This window comes from Schistocerca serialis, chromosome 2 (assembly GCF_023864345.2).
Source record: "Schistocerca serialis cubense isolate TAMUIC-IGC-003099 chromosome 2, iqSchSeri2.2, whole genome shotgun sequence".
In the NCBI taxonomy this organism is placed as follows: domain Eukaryota; kingdom Metazoa; phylum Arthropoda; class Insecta; order Orthoptera; family Acrididae; genus Schistocerca; species Schistocerca serialis.
In genome coordinates this window covers 315,946,976-315,969,107 of record NC_064639.1, presented here as the reverse complement: position 1 = coordinate 315,969,107, position 22,132 = coordinate 315,946,976, and the positions used below count along the sequence as shown (strand labels likewise).

Here is a 22,132-nt window from a genome sequence, read left to right as displayed (position 1 = left end):
TGCCATCCAGTGAATTTGTTATTCAGCATTTCTTGAACCCTTTGATGACGGACCCTCATGATATGGAGGACCACGAAGCAAGAATCCACTCGCACAGAAAGGAAGGTAAATGCGCCATAATGTTACCAGACAATGTAAGGGCATGGTCATCTTCCAGGAGCCAATCCGAACACTTTTTTTTTTCCCTCGAGGTTGTTCTTGAACAGCTTGTTTATGGCCACACATAGCACCTACAATTTTTAAGTCGTTCCTCTGGATATTGCGACCAGATGTGTCTTATGTGCAGCAAGTTTGTCTTACTTCAGCAGTTAGGTGTCCCTTAAAGATATCCAAAACTAGGATGACTTTCTTAACAAGCTGTGCCACAAGATTCCGAACAGTAAACAGCTAGTCAACTATCAGGTGTGTTATCATACAGCCCTTTTCTTGCCAGTGGATCACCCTTGGATTAAGCATTCTTTATGCATAGACTTCTCTTCAGAATGATGTAAGGGGTAACGTTTTTTACGGGTATTCGTAGCATGCCTTGAGTTTGAGAAAGAAAAATTAAATGAAGTTATAATGTAGTTTTTTTCAATTCTCAAGTCAATTTTCTGATGAAAACAACTTTCACCAGTAATGAATAGGTCATACAAAAATGTTAACTGTTGTAAAGTTGCAATATGTGTTACCAGAATGTCATGGGAATGTTTGAATTACATCTAGGTAGTAACAAAAACTACAATTGAGAAACAGATAACATAAAATTATTTTTAATGTCTTTGTTCTGCTAAAAATATATATTTTTTTAAGGGCTGTTTTGCTATCTCCTCCTCAAATGCTGGGTGACATGTTGCTTAGGAAACAATCAAGTCTTACAAAACGTCACCGATAAATGCAGTCATTAGTATTGTCACCACAATGGTTATCTACAATTACAATGAGACTAAGCTTCCAATACACTGGTGTTACAGGCTTAAAAATTAACTCTCTGTGTGTACATGGCTATTTAAATCATCCTTCAAGCTCCCTAACTTCATTCCCTTTTCAACAAATGAATCACTTTAGTCATATCGCCTCTCCTGTTCTTTCCACAGATGGAATAACATGGATGTTCTCATATCTTTTAGACAAATTTGTGTGTGCTTATAAAAACTTGTTTACTGTATTCTTTGAAGAGGTGAATTTCATTTGGTTTTCCATGTTTTATTTGTTTGGCATCACACCTCCACACTTTCGAAAGGATACTTTTACTCGTAACTACAAAGAAGATTTATTTCGTGGACAACTGCAGTATTTTGAAGATAAACTGAGAAAAATTTTGCATTTAATCAGCAATCTGATACAGCTGGAATTTCACTTAGAAACATTTACCTTGATAAAGGCACCGTCTCCATATTGCCAAAGTCAATATAATGTACTTCTGCAGCAGGTTCCTTTGCACCATATTTCACAGAAACAGCACGTGCTCTATACCATCTCTTGTCCTCTGAATATTTCACAGCATAAATTTCACCTAAAGCCACAGAAATTTATACAGTTTAATTCATAAAACAAACAATGAAACACAATCACAAAGTTTTGGAGCTGCACAAAAGAAGGGATCAGGAAAAAAATCTGTCTCTGAAAATAAAATTTATAGCCGCCTTTACTCACAAGTAAAAGAGAAACTGAGAAACATCAAGCATTCAGTTATGGCTTTTATTCGCTTTTTTAGATGCACTACTACACAGTAACATTACAATGCCAGCTCAACAACAGTGAAATATGACAGCTTCATTAAATATATGATTAAACAGGACAGAGTTGATGGTATAAATAAAAGTTTCTGCGTCAGTCACTTGCTTATTTCACCACAATGTGTTTCGACAGTTCACAACACCATTTTCAGGTGGAGAACTGTTTGTTTACAAGAATGGTGTTGAAGATAGTGTGAACCATTGAAATGCATAGTGGCAAAATAAACAACAGACTTACACAGATATTGTATTATTTGTATTGATCAACAGTCACAGCCCTCATCATGCTATCCCTTGGGGGCAAAATATTCATAGGTGACAGTAAGTACAACAGTCAATGCTGGGAGCAACTAGGTTTTCTGTACTGATACCTTACAGTAATTTGTTATTTTCGTCTTTGGTTGCTCTTTTAACTATCACAGAATTAATAGTTTGTGTTTCTGGTAAAATGACAAGTGTGAATCTAATCCATTACAAAATTTAATAGGTTATGCACCTAGGAAGAGGTTAGTGAAGTTCCCACATCTATCACAAACTGATAAATCATGATTGGTAATATTCACTTGGCATGCTATTTATTGTCAGTACTCATGAGTTACCGTATTTCAAGTCTGCTCAACATGGATGGTATCTTTATGAGAAAAAGTCAAGATTTATCTGCTGAATTAAAAGAATGTATCTCAGATAGCTTTGTGTAGAAAATCGCTGTTTTATTTTTGAAAAGTGCACTGGTAATATATATAATTATTAAAAATTTATGATTAAAAAGGTTTGAAAATATGAGAGATTTTGGGAAACAATTTCTCACATTGGTAATTATATGAATAGTGTACAGAAAGTATTATCCAAAATACACTGCTCAAAAGAATTACGGGAACAAGACTTTGGGCATCTGCCATACTCCACTGAACAATAATTGAGGACTGGATATGTTACCAAATTATATCTTTATCTTCCAAAAATTAAGTACACAACAAAACATCATTAAAGCCTCAATCACTTCAAAAATAACTGAACTGTCTGACAGGTGATGAAAATAAAGTAGAAAAATCCATCATCTTGGGTGCCTTTCACTGGACATTGAGAGTTTCAACGATGTGTTTGCCCTCCATGAGTGTTTATCACTGCCTGACACCAATTTGGTGTGCTCCATATAAGTCTACATAAGTTAGCCTGTGATATCCATTCGCGTTCTTCAATGAGAGCCTGCGAGAGTTCTTGGATAGTTTGTGGTGGATCATGATGGAAATACTTGGTGGAAAGAATATTACCTTTTCACAAAACACTATTGTAGAACAAACATTTACGACATCCTACAGATTGATTCTACTGCCTCCAACATCCATACCATCAAACAACTGTTAAGATAAAATAAGAAAGGTTGAAAATCACAAAGAGGCAGAAAGCCATCACTTTTACCTCGTGCCATTTGCGCATGGAGCAAAAAAGATAACAACAGTCAACATCACAAAGTACCCTCTGCCATGAACTGTACAGTGGAATGCAGAGTATGAACATAGATTTAAATGTACATTGTACACATTGTGTTCTCTGAGGATTAGGCTACTGCTGAGTAGATATAATTTATACTTACAATATCATGAGAAAGATAGGTTAGCGCTTTCCATATAGAGGAGACACTGAGTCACAGATAGGCACAATGAAAAGACTGCTATATATTTGAACTTTCGAGCGAAAGATCTTCTAAAGCAGAAAACACAAACACATACACACAACCACAGCTCACACACAGGACTACTGTGTCTGACTACTGAGACCGGACTGTTAACAGCAACTGCATCTGATGGGAGAAGCAATCTTTGGTTGGTAGGGGTAATGATGAGAGTGGGGTGGAACAGGAATGGATAGCAGGGTAGGTGTGGGGAAAGATACAGTGCTGCTTGTCGGAGCATGAAGTGATGTTGTGGGGTCAGGTGCAAAGTGCAGTCAGGACATTGGGGAGGGGAGGAATGAGTGGGAAAGGAGAGAAGGTGAAAAAGACTAGTGGGTGCATTGGTGGAATAGAAAGCTAAGTAGTGCTGAAGTGAGAGCAGGGAAGGGGATAGGTAGATGAAGGACAGGAACTAGCAAAGGTTGAGGTGGGTGGGGGTGGGGAGGGGGGGGGAGGTGTTAGGGGAATGTAGGATGTATTGCAGAGATAGGGGGGGGGGGAGGTGTTAGGGGAATGTAGGATGTATTGCAGAGATAGAGTTCCTACCTGTGCAATTCAGAAAAGCTGGTATGGTAGGAGGGCCAAATGACACAGGATGTGAAGAAGTCATTGAAGTAAACGATGTTGTGTTGGGAAGCATATATAGCAACTGGGTGGTTCACAGGTTGCCCTGCATTTGATGGGATAGGAGATGCCTGTGACCAGACTGCAGTAGGCGGTGGTAGGAAGATGTGTGGGAGAGACTTGCATCTAGATCTATCTAGATCTATTACAGGGATATGAGCCACGAGCCAAGGGGTTGAGAGCAGGGGTAGAATAGCAATGGTCAAGGATATTGCTTAGGTTCGGAGGGTGATGGTGGTATACCACTGTGGGAGGGTGTGAAGGATATTGGGTAGGACATTCCTGACTAGAGGACACAATGAGAGGTACCGGTAGTCAAAACCCTGGCAGAGAATGTAATTCCGTTGTTCCAGACCTGGTTGGTACTGAGTCAAGGGGGCAGTGCTTCTTCATGGCCTGACAGTGTGAATGTGGTGACTCATTGGAGAGACAAGGCAGCGGAAATCTGGTTGGTTGGTTTGGGGGGATTAAAGGGACCAGACTGCTATGGTCATCGGTCCCTTTTCCAAAGATAAAGAACACCCACAGAGAATAAAAACAAGGAACAGAAGAGAGCACAGACGATACAGAACAAGAGATACTGAGACAAAGACAAGACAAAACAAACTAAAACCACACAGAGTGTGACGGTGGTTGGCCGACCATAGACATAAAAAAGGAAAGACCAACCACTTAGAAACACATTAAAAAATCAGTGTAAAACCATAGGCCAAAGGCCAGAATCAACACAAAACGATAAAATAAAACAGAAACACTCAGAGTAAATGATAAAATCCCCCTGCCCGAATAAAACGTAAAACTAAGTCAGCCATAGTGGAGTCGTCTGTTAAAAGGGCAGGGAGCGTAGCAGGCAGCGCAAATGTCTGCCTGACCACAGCTAAAAGGGGGCAGGCCAGCAAAATGTGGGCCACTGTCAAAGCTGCCCCACAGCGACATAGAGGAGGGTCCTCCCGGCGCAGTAAATAACTGTGTGTCAGCCGGGAGTGGCCAATGCGGAGCCGGCAAAGAACTACTGAGTCCCTGCGAGTGGCTCGCAGGGATGACCGCCACACAGCCGTCGTCTCCTTGACAGCACGGAGTTTATTGCGCATTGTCAGTTCGCGCCATTCATCGTCCCATAGCGCCAAGATTTTGCGGCGGAAGACTGCCCGCAAATCAGTCTCTGGGAGGCCAACGTCCAGAGATGGCTTACTGGTGGCCTCTTTCGCCAGGCGGTCAACATGTTCGTTACCCGGGATACCGACATGACCGGGGGTCCACACAAAGACCACAGAGCGGCCGCAACAGGCGAGAGTATGCAGAGACTCGTGGATAGCCATCACCAAACGAGAACGAGGGAAACACAGGTCGAGAGCTCGTAAACCGCACAGGGAATCGCTACAGATAACGAAGGACTCACCTGAGCAGGAGCGGATATACTCTAGGGCACGAAAGATGGCGACCAGTTCAGCAGTGTAAACGCTGCAGCCATCCGGCAAGGAACGTTGTTCGGAAAGGTCCCCTAGAGTGAGCGCATATCCGACACGACCAGCAACCATCGAACCGTCAGTGTAAACAACACCAGAGCCCTGATACGTGGCCAGGATGGAATAAAAGCGGCGGCGGAAGGCCTCTGGAGGGACTGAGTCCTTAGGGCCCTGTGCCAAGTCGAGCCGAAGGCTAGGGCGACGAACACACCATGGGGGTGTATGCAAAGTAGCCCGGAAAGGAGGTGGAACAGTGAAACCCTGGAGCCCAGAGAGAAGCTCTTTGACGCGGACCGCTATTGTACAACCAGACCGGGGCCGACGTTCTGGCATATGGACGACCGACCGCGGGAACAGGAGGCGATAGTTTGGATGCCCGGGCGAGCTTAGAACATGGGCAGCATAAGCGGCCAGCAAACGTTGGCGTTGGAACCGCAGTGGAGGTACACCTGCCTCCACTAGTACGCTGTCCACAGGGCTGGTGCTGAAAGCACCAGTGGCAAGGCGTATCCCGCTGTGGAGAATCGGGTCCAGCACCCGTAACGCAGATGGGGATGCTGAGCCATAAGCCAGGCTCCCAAAATCCAGACGGGACTGGATTAACGCCTGGTAGAGCCGCAACAGTGTAGAGCGGTCGGCGCCCCAGCGGGTGTTGCTCAAGCATCTCAGAGCGTTTAGATGCTGCCAACACGTCTGTTTCAGCTGCCGGATATGAGGCAGCCAAGTCAACCGGGCATCAAAAACCACCCCCAAAAACCTGTGGGTCTCCACCACAGCAAGGAGTTCGTCGGCAAGATAAAGCCGCGGCTCAGGATGGACTGTTCGGCGCCGGCAGAAATGCATAACGCAGGTCTTGGCTGCCGAAAACTGAAACCCATGCGCTACAGCCCAAGACTGCGCCTTACGGATAGCGCCCTGTAGCTGACGTTCAACAGCTGCAATGCCAGTAGAGCTGTAATAAAGGCAGAAGTCGTCAGCATACAGGGAAGCGGAGACAGAATTTCCCACGGCCGCAGCAAGCCCGTTAATCGCTATTAAAAACAGACAGACACTTAAAACAGAGCCCTGTGGCACACCGTTCTCCTGGACGTGGGAGGAACTATACGAGGCCGCGACTTGCACGCGGAAGGTACGACACGACAGAAAATTGCGGATAAAAATCGGCAGAGGACCTCGAAGACCCCATCCATGAAGCGTAGAAAGAATGTGATGACGCCATGTCGTATCGTACGCCTTCCGCATGTCGAAAAAGACAGCGACCAGGTGCTGACGGCGGGCAAAAGCAGTACGGATGGCCGACTCCAGACTCACCAGATTGTCGGTGGCGGAGCGGCCGTTACGGAACCCACCCTGAGACGGAGCCAGAAGGCCCCGAGACTCAGTACCCAATGCAAGCGCCGGCTCACCATCCGTTCAAGCAACTTACAAAGAACGTTGGTGAGGCTAATGGGACGGTAGCTGTCCACCTCCAGAGGGGTCTTCCCAGGTTTCAAAACGGGGATGACAATGCCGTCCCGCCATTGCGACGGAAACTCCCCCTCGACCCAAAGACGGTTGTAAAGATCGAGAAGGCGCCGCTGGCAGTCCACTGAAAGGTGTTTCAGCATCTGACAGTGGATGCCATCTGGCCCAGGAGCGGTATCAGGGCAAGCAGCTAGGGCACTGCGAAATTCCCACTCACTGAATGGAGCATTGTAAGATTCCGGGTGGTTGCTGCGAAACGAAAGGCTCCGACGTTCCAGCCGCTCTTTAATGGAGCGGAAGGCCTGGGGGTAATTCGCAGAAGCGGAACTCATAGCAAAATGCTCTGCTAAGCGATTTGCAATGACGTCGGAGTCGGTACAAACGGCTCCATTCAGTGAGAGCGCAGGGACGCTGGCAGGGGTCCGATAGCCGTAGACGCGTCGAATCTTGGCCCAGACCTGCGAGGGAGTGACATGGAGGCCAATGGTGGACACATACCGCTCCCAGCACTCCTTCTTGCCTTGGCGGATAAGGAGGCGGGCCCGCGCACGCAGCCGTTTGAAGGCGATTAGGTGGGCCAACGAGGGATGTCGCTTCTGACGCTGGAGCGCCCGCCGGCGATCTTTAATCGCTTCAGCGATCTCAGGCGACCCCAGAAGAACGGGGAATGGCAGATTCGGCGGCAGTAACGATGCCGGTGGTGACAGATTGAACCACCGCATCAATGTCATCAGTAGAGAGAGGCTCAAAAGCGGCAGTGGAGGAGAACAAATCCCAGTCAGCCTTATTCATAGCCCATCTGCTAGGGCGCCCAGAAGAGTGACGCTGTGGTAGTGACAAAAAGAGCGGAAAGTGGTCACTACCACACAGGTCGTCATGCACACTCCATTGGACAGACGGTAAGAGGCTATGGCTACAGATGGAAAGGTCAATGGCGGAGTAGGTGCCATGCGCCACACTGAAGTGTGTGAAGGCGCCATCATTTAACAGCGAGAGATCGAGCTGCGACAACAAATGTTCAACGATGGCGCCTCGACCTGTGGCCACTGACCCACCCCACAGAGGGTTATGGGCGTTGAAGTCGCCCAATAGCAAGAAAGGTGGCGGCAATTGGGCGACCAGTGCAGCCAGGACATGCTGCGAGACATCACCATCCGGTGGAATGTAAAGACTGCAGACGGTAACAGCCTGTGGCGTCCATACGCGTACACCGACAGCCTCTAAAGGCGTCTGGAGAGGGACAGACTCGCTGTGCAGAGTGTGAAGGACATATATGCAGACGCCACCAGACACCCTTTCATAAGCTGCTCGGTTCTTGTAATAACCCCGATAGCCACGGAGGGCGGGGGTTCGCATCGCTGGAAACCAAGTTTCCTGGAGAGCAATGCAGAAGAAAGGGCGAAGGCTGAGAAGTTGGCGGAGCTCAGCTAAATGGTGGAAAAAACCGCCGCAGTTCCACTGGAGGATGGTATTGTCCATGGCTGAGAAAAGCGTGAAAGGACTGGGAAGGCAAATTACGCCGCTTGTTCACTCACTGCCACCGATTCAGTACCCGTACGAGAGGCATCCATGGCGTCTGAGGGACCAGCGAGATCAAGGTCCTCAGCGGACGCTAGAATCTCGACTTCATCCTCAGACGCAGAGCGCGAAAGGTGCGGTGGGGTTGGTGCCACCGCAAGTTCTTTGGCCTTAGAGGTCTTTCTCTTGGACTTCTCTCGCTGAACCTTGGGTTTCACCGGCTGGGAAGGCTTCACCGATTCAGTCTCCGGGACAGAGGAGGATCGTGAAGCCCTACGCCCGGCCGCTGGTGAGGACTTATGCCAGTGGTGGCCGTCATCCTTCCCGCTGGTGGAACCCTGGGAAGGGAGGGTCCCAAGGGAACTCTTACGAGCGAGAGTAGTCGAAGAAGTTAGACGCTTCTCCGGCTGAGAAGCGGGGACGGACGTCCCCAACGGGTGGGAGGAGGTTGCTCCTGAGGTAGGTGGTGCAGGAGCAACCTGTTGGGTAGAGCCCCCCACGGGCAAGGGGGCAGGAGGAGTCTTACTGCTTATCGAGCTGGTTGGAAGTCTCGAAACTGATGGAGCTAGCACAGTTGTTGTAGCAGCTGCATAAGAAGATGTCATTCTCACAGGATGGAGTCTGTCATATTTCCGTTTGGCCTCAGTATAGGTCAGCCGGTCCAGGGTCTTATATTCCATGATTTTGCGCTCTTTCTGAAAGACTTTGCAGTCAGGCGAGCAAGGTGAATGGTGCTCCCCGCAGTTGACGCAGATGGGAGGCGGGGCACATGGAGTATCGGGATGAGATGGGCGTCCGCAATCGCGACATGTGAGGCTGGAAGTGCAGCGGGAAGACATATGGCCGAACTTCCAGCACTTGAAGCACCGCATCGGGGGAGGGATATAGGGCTTGACGTCACATCGGTAGACCATCACCTTGACCTTTTCCGGTAACGTATCACCCTCGAAGGCCAAGATGAAGGCACCGGTAGCAACCTGATTGTCCCTCGGACCCCGATGAACGCGCCGGACGAAATGAACACCTCTACGTTCTAAGTTCGCGCGCAGCTCGTCATCAGACTGCAAAAGGAGATCCCTATGGAAAATAACACCGTGGACCATATTTAAACTCTTATGCGGTGTAATAGAAACGTTAACATCCCCCAACTTGTCACAAGCAAGTAACCTGCGGGACTGGGCGGAGGATGCCGTTTGTATCAGTACTGACCCAGAGCGCATTTTAGACAAGCCCTCCACCTCCCCAAACTTGTCCTCTAAATGCTCGACGAAGAACTGAGGCTTTGTGGAGAGAAAAGACTCCCCATCAGCTCTCGTGCAAACTAAGAATCGGGGCGAATAACTGTTACCTCCATCCTGAGACTTACGCTCTTCCCACGGCGTGGCCAGGGAGGGGAACGTTTTCGGATCGTACTTCTGAGCATTAAATTGAGCCCGAGAACGCTTAGAGACTGCTGGCGGCTGGCCGCCAGCGAGAGATGATGTACCACGCTTCATTGCGGGTCATCCGCCCTGATGCCACCTACTCCGACCAAGGGCCCTCCCCACGGGCGCCACCCAGCCACAGCAATAGCCACCTGGCAGGATGGCCATTGCCGGGAGTCCTGATGCCCCAGGGAGATGGGCATCTACTCCTTGGCATATGTGGGGAGTGAACGGTGCAGGCATCAGTAGAGCGATCCCTGTGTTGTCAGGGGGCTACAACCAAGAGGGTACATGGCGGCCCCACCACAACGGACTGGCTACCGTGCTGGATGTTAGGTGACATGTGGTCCATGGGCGTCGTCAGTGCAGAAAATGGCCCCGCACAGTGCTTGGCAGAAAGTGCACGCAGGGGCGCATCGATGCCCAAGAGATGGAGAGCGGGCAAGACTGCAATGCAACGACGAATAAGATGGCGAAAGTTCTCAACACAACACAGACACAATGCACCAAGTAAGGCGCCCTTCCCCAATCGGCTCGCTCTTCGGAAAAATTTTGAGATATGGAGGTCAAACCCGACAGGGGACCATCACATAAGGCCGAAACGTTTGAGACTCCTTTTAGTCGCCTCTTACGACAGGCAGGAATACCGCAGGCCTATTCTAACCCCCGAACCCGCAGGGGGGAGCAGCGGAAATCTGTTTCTGGATAATACTGAGAGGGGAATTTTGATCTGTGAAAGAATCAGAGAGCCCTTGGTATATCTGGAAAGGGATACTGCAGATGTGATGGTGATGGATGGGTAGGCTATATGGATGGGAGTTCTTGGTGTGGAATAGATTGCAGCTCTCGATGTGAAGGTATTTCTGGTGGTTGGTAAGTTTGATATGGATGGACGTACTGATGTAGTCATCCTTGAGGTGGAGGTCAACATCACGGTAGTTGGCTTGTTGGATTAAGGAAGACCAAGTGAAGTGAATGGGGGAGAAGGTGTTGAGGTCTGGAAGAATGTGCATAGGTTATCCTCACCATCAATCCACATCAAGAAGATGTCATCAATGAATCTGAACCAAGTGAGGGGTTTAGGATTCTGGATGGTCTAGATTGCCCATGAATAGGTTCATGAGAATGGGGCCATGCAGGTGTCCATTGCTGTACCACAGATTTAGTGGTAGATAATACCTTCGAAGGAGAAGTAATTGTAGGTGAGGATATAGTTGGGGATGGTGACCAGGAAGGAGGTTGTAGGTTTGGAGTTAGTCAGGCATTGGGAAAGGTAGTGTTCAACAGCAGCAAGGCCATGGGTATTAGGGGTTTTAGTGTAGAGGGAGGGGGCATCAATAGTGACATCAGGGTGCCACATGGTAAAGGAACAAGCACTATGGAGAGCCAGTGGAGGAAACCATTGATTGTCTTTTATAAAGGAGGATGGGTTATGGGAAATAGTTTGAAGGTGTTGGTCCATGAGAGCAGAGATTCAGTAGAGGCACAATAGCTAGCCACAATGTGGTGTCCTGGGTGGTTGGGTTTATGGACTTAGGAAGCATGTAGAAGGTAGGAATGCGGAGAGTGGTAGGAGTGAGAAGAGAGAGAAACTCAGGGGAGAGGTTTGGGATGGGCCTTAGGGCATGAGAGACTGGAGATACTGTTCGATTTCTGGGTCAATGTGGCTGGGTTTATAGGTGGACAAACCTGACAAATGGCAAAGTGACTCCACCAGGTTATCCCTGTGATTCAAAACCACAAATGTGGAGCTTTCGTTGGCGGGTAAAATTTAGGTCAGGATTAGTTTTCAGGATGCAGTACTTCTGTGGATGTAAGTTTAGTTTTAATGTTGGGAGATTTAGAGAATGATGGTGAGATGAGGCTTGAGATTAAGAAATTCTGGAATGTTAACAAAGGGTGATTTGGGGGCAATGGGGGTGAATAACCACTGCAAAACTGAGTGAATTGAGTTCAACATTGGCTTTGGGTTGAATCTGCTTGATAGGACTGGTGGCGAAAAAGTATTTCCACTGAGAAGGTGATACTTCTGTGGGACTAAGGCTTCTGGAGGAAAGATTCATGACTATCTTTTAGATCTGTATGCTTCTGTCTTCTGCATGGTGGTGGGAGTGAGTTTCTGAGGGCATGGTAAATGTAGTAGGTCTGTGGGGTAGGCATTACTGTGCTTGTCTGCAGCTCAACATTTCCTGTGTGTGGTAAGCAGCAGTCTATCCTTATCATAATATTGTCATTATTCCATTCCGGATTTTCCATTGTATAATTTACATTTAATTTTAGGAGGTTGCCTGGAAATTGGTTTTATCTCTTGCCTTCGTGATACCTTCTCAATCTTGCTGGAGACTGTCCCATGGAATGGGAGACATACTGCCAATCCCTAGTACTGCAGTTTCAACTTGGGCTTAGTAAGGTGGGACCTTTCTGAAAATCTTGTCCAGATATAATAAAATTTACCATAAAATACATAAATATACCAAAACAATGTTCAATTTTCAATCATAAAATTGTGTTAATTTTTATAATAGCCTGCTAAGCTTGATTAAATGGTTTAATTATAATTTACTAACCTTCAACAATTTCTGAAGGTTGATCAGGTCTAGACATTATGTGCCTAACCAAGGAATGATTCATGCTTTTGAAAGTGGATTTGTCTCTTTCCCTATGCACGAAGAAGCAGTGAGGATTTTTGATGTAACAAACGGTAACGGTCTCTTGACTTCCTGAGAAAAAAATTTATTTGATAATGAGTGGCACAATAATAAAGCAATAAAATTACAGACACATAAAGGAATTCACATTGAAATTTTCAGTTTGCATGGAAAGATTATAACTATTTCCTTGTGGAGGTGACATTCAGTTACAAGCCAGTACTATAAAGTACATAGGATAACTAATAACTGATAGTACACTACAATAAGTACACATCACTTTGTGCAACAATGCGAAACCAGATTTTTAATTTTTTTCCAAATCTGCTTGTGAAGTGGAAGTTTGATTTTATTGCCAGCATTAAGAGTATTGAAGATGTGCTCAACAGAGAACACTGACATACTAATCACTTGGTCAAGAATGGTAACTTAAGCAAAATGTCCATAGAAACTATGCAACATAACAAGTGTAAAGTAACTACCAAAACATCTGTAGCACTGCAATATAATTGTGTCCCACTGGTTTGTATAACCAACTAAAACTTATCCACTTCCTCATCATGTAACAAAATGCTATACATGGTCACTGTCTCTGGGGCCTAATGCATTAGCATCTGGTGGCAGTAGCCATGTGCTTGAGTAGTTGTTCTGTTAAAATGTGAGAGTTATGAACTTCTAAGGCATTAGCACTCAGAGATAGTGACCATGTGTGTTCTTGTGAGATTGTGTGTGGGTCTTCTAGTCTGAAGAATGATATTATCTGAAAGTGGAAATATTTCTAGCATTCTTTTTCACTTCTAGCATTTTGTTTAACTACGCCTGTCTCAAATCAATGCCTCTCTTTTACACTGAGCAGTAATGAATCCTTTCCATATTCTTGTGATTCCATCTTGGACTTTCAATTGTAGGAAAAGTACAAATGACATGTATAGCACAATTAAACAGATATTTGGAGAAAAGGAACCAGCTGTATGAGCATCAAGAGCTCAGAAGGCAAGATAGTACTATATTCAGATCAGCTTCACAAGTGACTGACACCTAGTTGTTTACAGACAGAGTTACCATAGTAACTACTAATCTGGGAACAACTGTGGTCATGTCTGCTGTTTTGTAGATCACTGTCATATCATTCATTGGACAACAATGACAGCTGCTAACAGAAGTGTTTTAAGTCATTCTTGTCATGAAATTTGAATCTTTGTAGTGATCTTTCAAAAATAATATTCAAAAGAACATCTGTAGCTAATAGCAAAAGTGAGTAGAAAAAGGATAATGTTATTATTACTCTGCAGGGAGAACTCAGTACTGCATGTTAAAAGGAACGTAAAAAGGAATTCAGAATTAAACTGCATAGCTGTTGCTACTGGCATGATATTGAGCTTGTGGGTATAACAGCGAACTGGCAACATCGTTCCTTGTTATGGAAAGGGAAGAGGAAGTGAATGAAGGTGAGAGGGAGGGTTGTGATATTGTGAGACGAATTTGACAGAGCACTGGATGATCTAAGTGGAAGCAAGGTTCCTGCAGCAGCTGACATAACGTAGGAAGCACTAAGATCCTTGGACAAGCTAACCATGAAATATTTGTCTCACCCAGTATGCAGGAGTTATGTAATAAGCAAAATAACCTTAGCCTTCAAGAAAAATATTACAACCCTAACATCAAAGTAGGCTGGCACTGCTGACAGGTGCAGGTATTAATGAATCATCAGTTTAATATGATGGCTGTAATATATTAAGATGAATTATCTACAGAAGGATGCAGCAACTGGTAAAAATTGCTCAACTGCACACAAATTCATTGTGAAATTCGGGTGGTATACGGACTAAAAGCCATGTTGTGTACAGCTGCAGTGAAACAGTGCCAACAATTTAACCAAGGCCGCACAGGCACTGGTGATCCTAATTGGGAAGGAAGGCTATTGACATTGACTACAGACGACAAAATCCCAACTGAGAACTGATTCACAGCAATCACAGATTTTCTGATGATGACATTCACACAGCAGTTCTCAAATGGATTTGTGACCAAAGAGTGGATGTCTATCACCAAGAAACTGAAAGGCTGGTAGAACATTCCAGCCATTATTTACAGAAACTTTCTGATTATGTTAAAAATTAGTGTCATGTATCTGTGTTACTTCGAAGTGTAGTGCAGCATTCAATAAAAGTTACTTTGCCTGCCATAATAATGTGTCACTTATTTTTGAAATCTCCTCCCACTTACAATGCAGAGAACACTCTACAAGCATTCCAATGCTTCTCTGTAGTTTGTACAGCATGACAGAGGAATCGGAAACACAAGTAGTTGTTAATAAAAAAAAAGACAATCGGGATGTGATGCCAAATTGGGTGAAACAAAGTCACTCACGGTAAGACAGAAGTAAAGGTGAAGGAAATGGTGGCATTCGAAGAGAAATGGTTAACACTGGAGGCAAAGTGATAGAAAAAGAATTTGTTAGTTATTTATACCCGCAAAGTAAGAGACTTCTGGTAAACTGCAATAATGCTGTGATTCAACTTTATAAGAAAGGAGAAGACAGAGATCACATCACAAGAGTTCTATGAACCTCCTCTCCATAATGCACAAAATGTTTTCCATAAAATTACCACCAGCTGCACAAGAGAGGGGGGGGGGGGGGGGGGGGATGTGACTTTGGAATTGATTACAGAACGAGTATGAAATGCTTCTATGTCTTTGATTCAAAGATTCTGAGGAGGGATTTGACTAACTTTTTAACAAGATATGAACTGACAGTCCTTGAGAAACAAAGCCCTGATTGAAAATATGTAAGTATCCTGAAGAATATACACATAAGTGCTATAGCTTTCATTAGACTTCATGGGGACATGAGAGGGTCAGAATTGGAGGAGGGTCAAGACAAGGAAATCTCCCGTTATCAGAACTAGTCTCAATTATCCGAGAGGAAATTTTTATATCAATTCACTGGGAAAATGAAGGAATACATGCATTATATCTGCACCACCCAATTTTAACAGGTTACAATTCAGCCCATGGGTCCACAATCAGGACAGGTTCAACCATGCATAACATGTAGAAAGAAGAAAAAAACACATACTACTCATTTACAAAATAAGAGTATGCTAATGTTCTGTCCTTAGATCGTCAGTGAAATGGTCCTCAAGGAAGGAGAGCAAGTTACATAATCTCAAACAGCTTATTTAAAATCAATACTGAAGTTGCCACATACATATGAATGTATAAACATTGTAGTGCATATGATTTTGCGACACCTATTTATAGAGGTCACATTACTGCCATGAAGATGTGAAGAAGACAGATTTTAAATGACAACTCACATTATTTGACATTGTTAACAACATATACAACAATTAGTTCAACTACAAAAATTTATCAATGGGAGAGTTGGCCACCAATAAAAATTTTACGCTTTTAGGAATGACATTGTATTACTTACCTCTAGTGCAGATTAATTTGAATGGAACAATTTAATACAACAAGGTGGGAAGTACTCCAGAAAATCAATTGTTGGAAAGTAAGCCTGACAATCATTTATAGAAACACACAACTTAACCAGAAGATGATCAGTATGTCACTCTTGGGAATATCTTGGTGTTTTAACACAGCCACTTGTCTGGAAACCTGAGAGCTTTTCATCACCTCTAGATGCCGGGAGTGTCTACAGCAGTGGCGGATACAGAAAAACCTCAAGGAGGGGCCACTAAAGATATCTTGAGCTACCTTCACTTTTACCATAATGTAAACTAGCTTCCTATTTGGCGAATAGTTCGTTTTTATAATGCTACCTATCAAAGGTTCTCTGTACAAGAAAACAGTAGAGTATTCGCGACTTTTCTCGAACAAATGCCAGACAGAATAACATATCGAGATCACTAGAATGGACGCGACTTTTTTCGTAGGTATGCGTTAGCTATATATGTGCCAGACAGAAACGTATAAAATACGATGAAGCTGACACACTTGATACATAGGAAAGTATAACTACTCGATTCAGTCGTGTCGACTGATGTAAAAAAACAAATGAATTATGTGCAAGCTGACTAGCAGGGGCGGCATGGGTGGCAATGTGGGCAACCCCACAATTATTTGGGGAGGGGGGGCACCCCATGCAGATATGTATTCGCCACTGGTCTACAGTCACACAAAAATAATGTATACCTAACATATCAAAATGATAACATTACAAACTAACTGTGAAGTTATAGCACTGTTTGTCGATTTTTTGTATTTAGGGCAGTTGTAGGCAATGGCTGGATGGACAGTGAAAGAAATAAACAAAAGAGTAAAAATGGGATAAAATTTTTTGGTAGACTAAATAGGGGCTTCATCTATATAAGTTTCTGAAGTGCCTGAAAATGCTGTAAGAGAAATTAGTGAAAATGATCAAAAGGAAGGCTGCTATGAGGAGAGTAGCAACATTACAGGAACAGAGAGAGAGGGGGGAAGAAGAAGGGAAAAAAGTGACAATGAAGATCAACTGGAGTTTTTAACCAACACTTATGCTGTAATGTAACAGAAAAATGCTATAAAGTTGAATCCCCCCCCCCTCTCTCTCTCTACTACTGTGTGCATTTCAGATACTAGGCTGTACAAGTATGTTGATGCTGGCTTACCTCTTCCTATATCATTACGAACATGTGTTACGGTTCCTGATAGATCCTCTGGCACAATATGTGCTAAAAGGGGTTCTACTTGAACCGATTCTCTGTCAAATGTGCCTTCTTGGCTGACTGATGAGAGCAATGATAATTGTGAACCTGTGTCTGAAAAATAAAGTAATTAAAACAAAGGCGTTCAAATACTACCTCACTGAAATTATTGTAAATATGGTATTAAATCTGACCTGTAAGTGACTCTGCATCTTCTAAGGATTCTATTACTGCATCTTCTGGCAGTTCTTGTGTGGAAACCAATGTATAACATTCCATGGGTGGGAGTTCGATTTTACAGTGGTTCTCAATTTTTTCCATAAATGTTGTGTCAACAATAAATCTGAGTCAGACAGATCGTTATGTTAATCAAATATCAAACCAAAGTATTAGTAATACAACACATCACTTTTAAACCTAGCAGAACAAACAGAATGAATAAAGTGTGAACAAGTAAGGTTGACATGGGCCCATAGTGTACAGGTAAAGTAACACAAAATGAACTTGAAAGTTCTGAAAAGAATACCTGCCAAACAAGTGATTCCCCCAAAACTGCAATAATGCTGAAATTCAACTTTACAAGGAAGCAGACACCCAAGATCACAAAACAATAGTACCATGTGGCAATAGAGACCGCTGGAGCAAATGCCCGACACATTCCGTGTGCTGAATTATAAGCCACAACTCATTACTGGTTGAAAATTCATTTACTTTGTTTCTTCTCACGAATGCAGTTCTGTAATCTACTGAAGGTATTAGAGTGCATAAATCAGAGCATCCTTTTAAGGAAATTATAATTTTATGGCATCACACAAAATTCTGCAAATCACCTATGCCAATAAGAAATAGTAGGAATATGGCAATGGTTTTTTTTTTTTTTTTTTTTTTTTTTTTTTTTTTTTTTTTTTTTTTTTTTTTTTTTTTTTTTGCAGGTACACCAGATTTATCTTATCAGTGTGCTAATGAATAGGAAAAAATACTATGGAAGTAGGATGCTTTCATTTTTATTACAGACCCATCTCAATATTTTCAACTAGATGAAGTCAGTCCTCCCATCTTCCAGAACAGATATCTATGTCACGCGTAACTGCTGGTCCAACAACAGCGCTCAAAAATTCCTCTTCAACTGAAGACATACAATATATTTCACATACAATTCTTTTTTTTCATCAATAACTTGAATTTAACATCTACTTTTCAGTCTTACTGAACTTCACCTAGCCCATTACTGACAGAGTTAAAGAATTGGGAATTACTTTCTTGACGAAGTGTAAGCTATCAGCCTAGTTCATTTACAAGTAGACATTTTATCATTCATGCTCCACCCTAAGGCTTTACACCACTTTCTTTCAGACTCAATAATTCATTCTTTGACTTGACCGAAGAGAAACATGTCACAAATACGTGTGTCTGGATCACAAAATGATTTTTCAAAAAACACCTGTGTTTGTGTGTGTGTGTGTGTGTGTGTGTGTGTGTGTGTGTGTGTGTGTATTTTTGGCAAAGGCCTTGTTGGCTGAAAGCTAACTTTCCGACATTCTTTTCGTTGTGCCTTTCTGCAACTCACCATTTCTGCTGTATGGTAAGTAGCAACTATCCTTTTCACTATACTGTTACATTCCATCCTGGATTTTCCATTGTTTGAACATGAATAATAAGTGTATTAAGAAACGTGTTCACTGTTACCAGCAAGTATGGCAGACTCTGTTTGAGGTATATTAAGTTTTATTGGTTATGGTTAAAACATCTGTTGCTTCCTTACATTTTATTTCTCTCCATTTAATAGATCTTGAAACGGATCAATCACCTTGTATATATGGATTCCTTTGATTGTTTTTATTTGGTTCAACTCTTCACTCAGATGTTCGCATCTCTCTTTGGTGTTACTCAGATGTTTCCAAGTGGTGGAAAGATCAGCCATAGACACTAGTTCAACATGGTGAGGTGGGGCTACTCTGAAGATGACCAGCATGAACGGAGAGAAGCACAGACTTCGAACATTTTCTCGCGTGCCTAGGGACGGAATTTCCTTGCACAGTTGAAGCTCTATTTTTATGCAATGACAAAGCTATTAAAGCTGCAGAGTTGTGGAAGGAGACAGTTTAGAACGTAAAGTAATCCAGGTAATACTCCACTGTACGAAGCCTACAGTTTAACATGAACTCCGAACCATGGTGCAATTCAATTGTTTTCATACTAACATACACTGCGAGAGGTGGGAGAAGTGATAAGTGACAAAAAACTTCTATGACTGAGACTGACCAGGGATAGAACCTCAGACCTTTGGATGTATAATGTGGAACTTAAACACTGAGCCACGAAATACAATAAATGGCTTGGTACACAGCTGAACATCACAAGAGTAAGCAGTTCCTCTGTATTATTTCTTCACTTTATCCACACACAGCAACTGACAAACTTATTAACATAAAAAATGTCTGCATCTAAAAAAATGGCGTTGAAGTGAATTCTTTGATGATAATGGGTATGGTTACAGCACATTCCTTAACATGTTGATTTGCCTATTATTATAATTTTATATTTCTTAAAGTAACAGTCAAATAAAAATCAAATTTATCAATTATAATATTACCATTATACACTGATCAGTGAGAACATTATGACCACTCACCATTATGACCAGCATCACCTGGTGGGGAATGTCTGCTGGTCTCTCTCTCTCTCTCTCTCTCTCTCTCTCTCTCTCTCTCTCTCTCACACACACACACACACACACACACACACACACACACACACACACAGTGCATTTAGTACCAGTGACCAAACTGCTGTGTGTAGAATGAGGAAGATGTGCAATCTATCTGAGTTTGACCAAGGACAGATTATGATAATCTGGATGCTTGGCTTGAGCATTTTGGAAAGTGCACAACTTTTTGGATGTTCGAGGAGTGTTATGGTGATTGTCTTGGGAAGACTCGCAAAACAGGCCAGGCAGTGAACTGTGGTGCAACTAACAACAGACTTTAATGCTGGGCAGAGTACAGGTGTGTCTGAACACACAGTGCACCGAATACTCCTAAAGATGGGCCTCTGCTGCCAATGACCTATGCATGTCCCAACGTTAACACCACAACATCGGCAACTATGACTGAAATGGGCATGTGACCATCGGCACAGGATGTTGGCAGTTGCAGGGTGTTGGGCGATCTGATGAATCCTGATACCTTCTTCATCATGCCAATGGGAGGGTGCGAATCTGTTGTCTTCCAGGGGAACAAGTCTTTGATGTCTGTATTGCAGGACGGAGACATGCTGGTGGCAGCTCCATTATGTTCTGGAGAACATTTACATGGGCATCCATGTGGAGCTCTTGCAAGGCATCATGACAGCCAAGTGGTATTGTACACGGGTTGCAGACCACATACTCCCTTCGTGAGGATCATATTTCCTGACAGCAGTTGCATTTTTCAACAAGATAATGTGCCAAGTCACAAGGCCACGAGTGCCATGGAGTGGTTTGAGGAACACAGTGGAGAAGTTCAATTGATGTGCTGGACCCCCTACTCACCATATCTGAACCTGATTGAACAAATCTGGGATGTGACTGAATGTGGCGTCAATCAGTCCTCTCCCCGACAATTTATGGGAATTAGGTGACTTGAACGTGCAGATGTGGTGCCAACTCCCTCCAGCGACCTACCAGGGCCTCATTGCTTCCATGGTAGGACACATTGCTGCTATTATCTATGCCACTGATGGACATACCAGCTATACAGTAGGTGGTCATAATGTTCTGGCTGATATGAGGTCTGTTCAAAAAAAATTCCAGAACTTTGTCCACAAATTTTTTCTACACTTATCTTTTACTTATTGCACATGGTCTCTTTCAAAATACTGTCCTCCACAACTGATACACCAGTCCCAATGCTATTTCCACTTCGGGAAGCAGTCTTGGTATGCCTCTTACTGGATCGCACCCAGCGCCGTCTCTGAATTTTCTTTTATCTGGTCTAGAGTTGCAAATCTCCGTCCTTTCAACGTGGTTTTTAACTTTGGAAATAAAAAAAAATGTGCGCAGTGGCTGGGTCTGCAGAGTATGGAGGATGAGCCAGAACAGTTATTTCATTTTTTGTGCAATAGTCATACACCAACAGGGATGAATGTGCCGGTGCTTTATTGTGATGCAAGAGCCATGAATTGTCTCACCACATTTCAGGTTGTTTCCTTCTCATATTTTCTCTCAGGCGTCTCAACATGTTCCGTTAGTATCAACATCTAACAGTTTGTCCCTTGGCAGGGAATCATGATAAACTAATCCTTCAAAGTCATAGAAAACTATCAGCAAGGCTTTGACATTTGACCTGACCTGAAAAGCTTTTTGTGGTCTTAGAGAACCTTTCCCAACCCACTGTGAAGATTGAATCTTTTTCTCAACAACACAACAGTGCACCCTTATGCCATCAACATATATGATTCTCTTAAGGAACATCTTGTTCTCATTTGTGTGGTCCACGAGCTCTTCACAGATTGCAAGGTGGAGGTCTTTCTGGTCTTGACTCATGAGCCATGGGACGAACTTGCTGGCAACATGATGGATTCTAAGATGTTGTGTCAGAATTGCAAGACATGACCCAACTGAAATGTTACACTCTTCTGCAGTCTCTTGGACAGTCAATCTTTGTGGCAAGCACAATTTTGTTGATGTTCCTGACGTCGAAGGGCATCCTGAATGACTGTCATCTTTAACATCGTCCGGCTATTTTTAAACCGTGTGAACCATTCATAACACCGAATACGGCTTAAGCACTTATCACCCTAGGCTTCCTGAATACTTTGGTGTGTCTCTGTAAAGGTTTTCTTGAGTTTCACACAAAAGTAAATGCTCGTGCGTTGCTCTTCTAACTCTGCCATCTCGAAATTCGCAAACTGTGTGACAAAACATTCTCCTCAAAACACTACAACTAAGGACATACAACAAACAATGA

General features: G+C 43.7%; 1 protein-coding gene across 4 annotated transcripts in view; it reads right to left on the bottom strand.

Annotated features, from left to right (window-relative positions):
* Positions 1–22,132, bottom strand: part of LOC126457111 (RING finger protein 17) — a 505,497-nt gene that overhangs the window by 185,266 nt on the left and 298,099 nt on the right. For 2 of the 4 annotated variants that reach the window (XM_050093159.1, XM_050093158.1), the window contains exons 7-10: positions 17,381–17,529; positions 17,151–17,300; positions 12,454–12,606; positions 1,354–1,495 (exon numbers count right to left, since the gene is read on the bottom strand). In XM_050093159.1, coding sequence (XP_049949116.1) covers positions 1,354–1,495; positions 12,454–12,606; positions 17,151–17,300; positions 17,381–17,529 — 594 coding nt within the window. The remainder of the gene's footprint in view (positions 1–1,353; positions 1,496–12,453; positions 12,607–17,150; positions 17,301–17,380; positions 17,530–22,132) is intronic. The other 2 variants (XM_050093160.1, XM_050093161.1) reach the window with 2 other exon arrangements.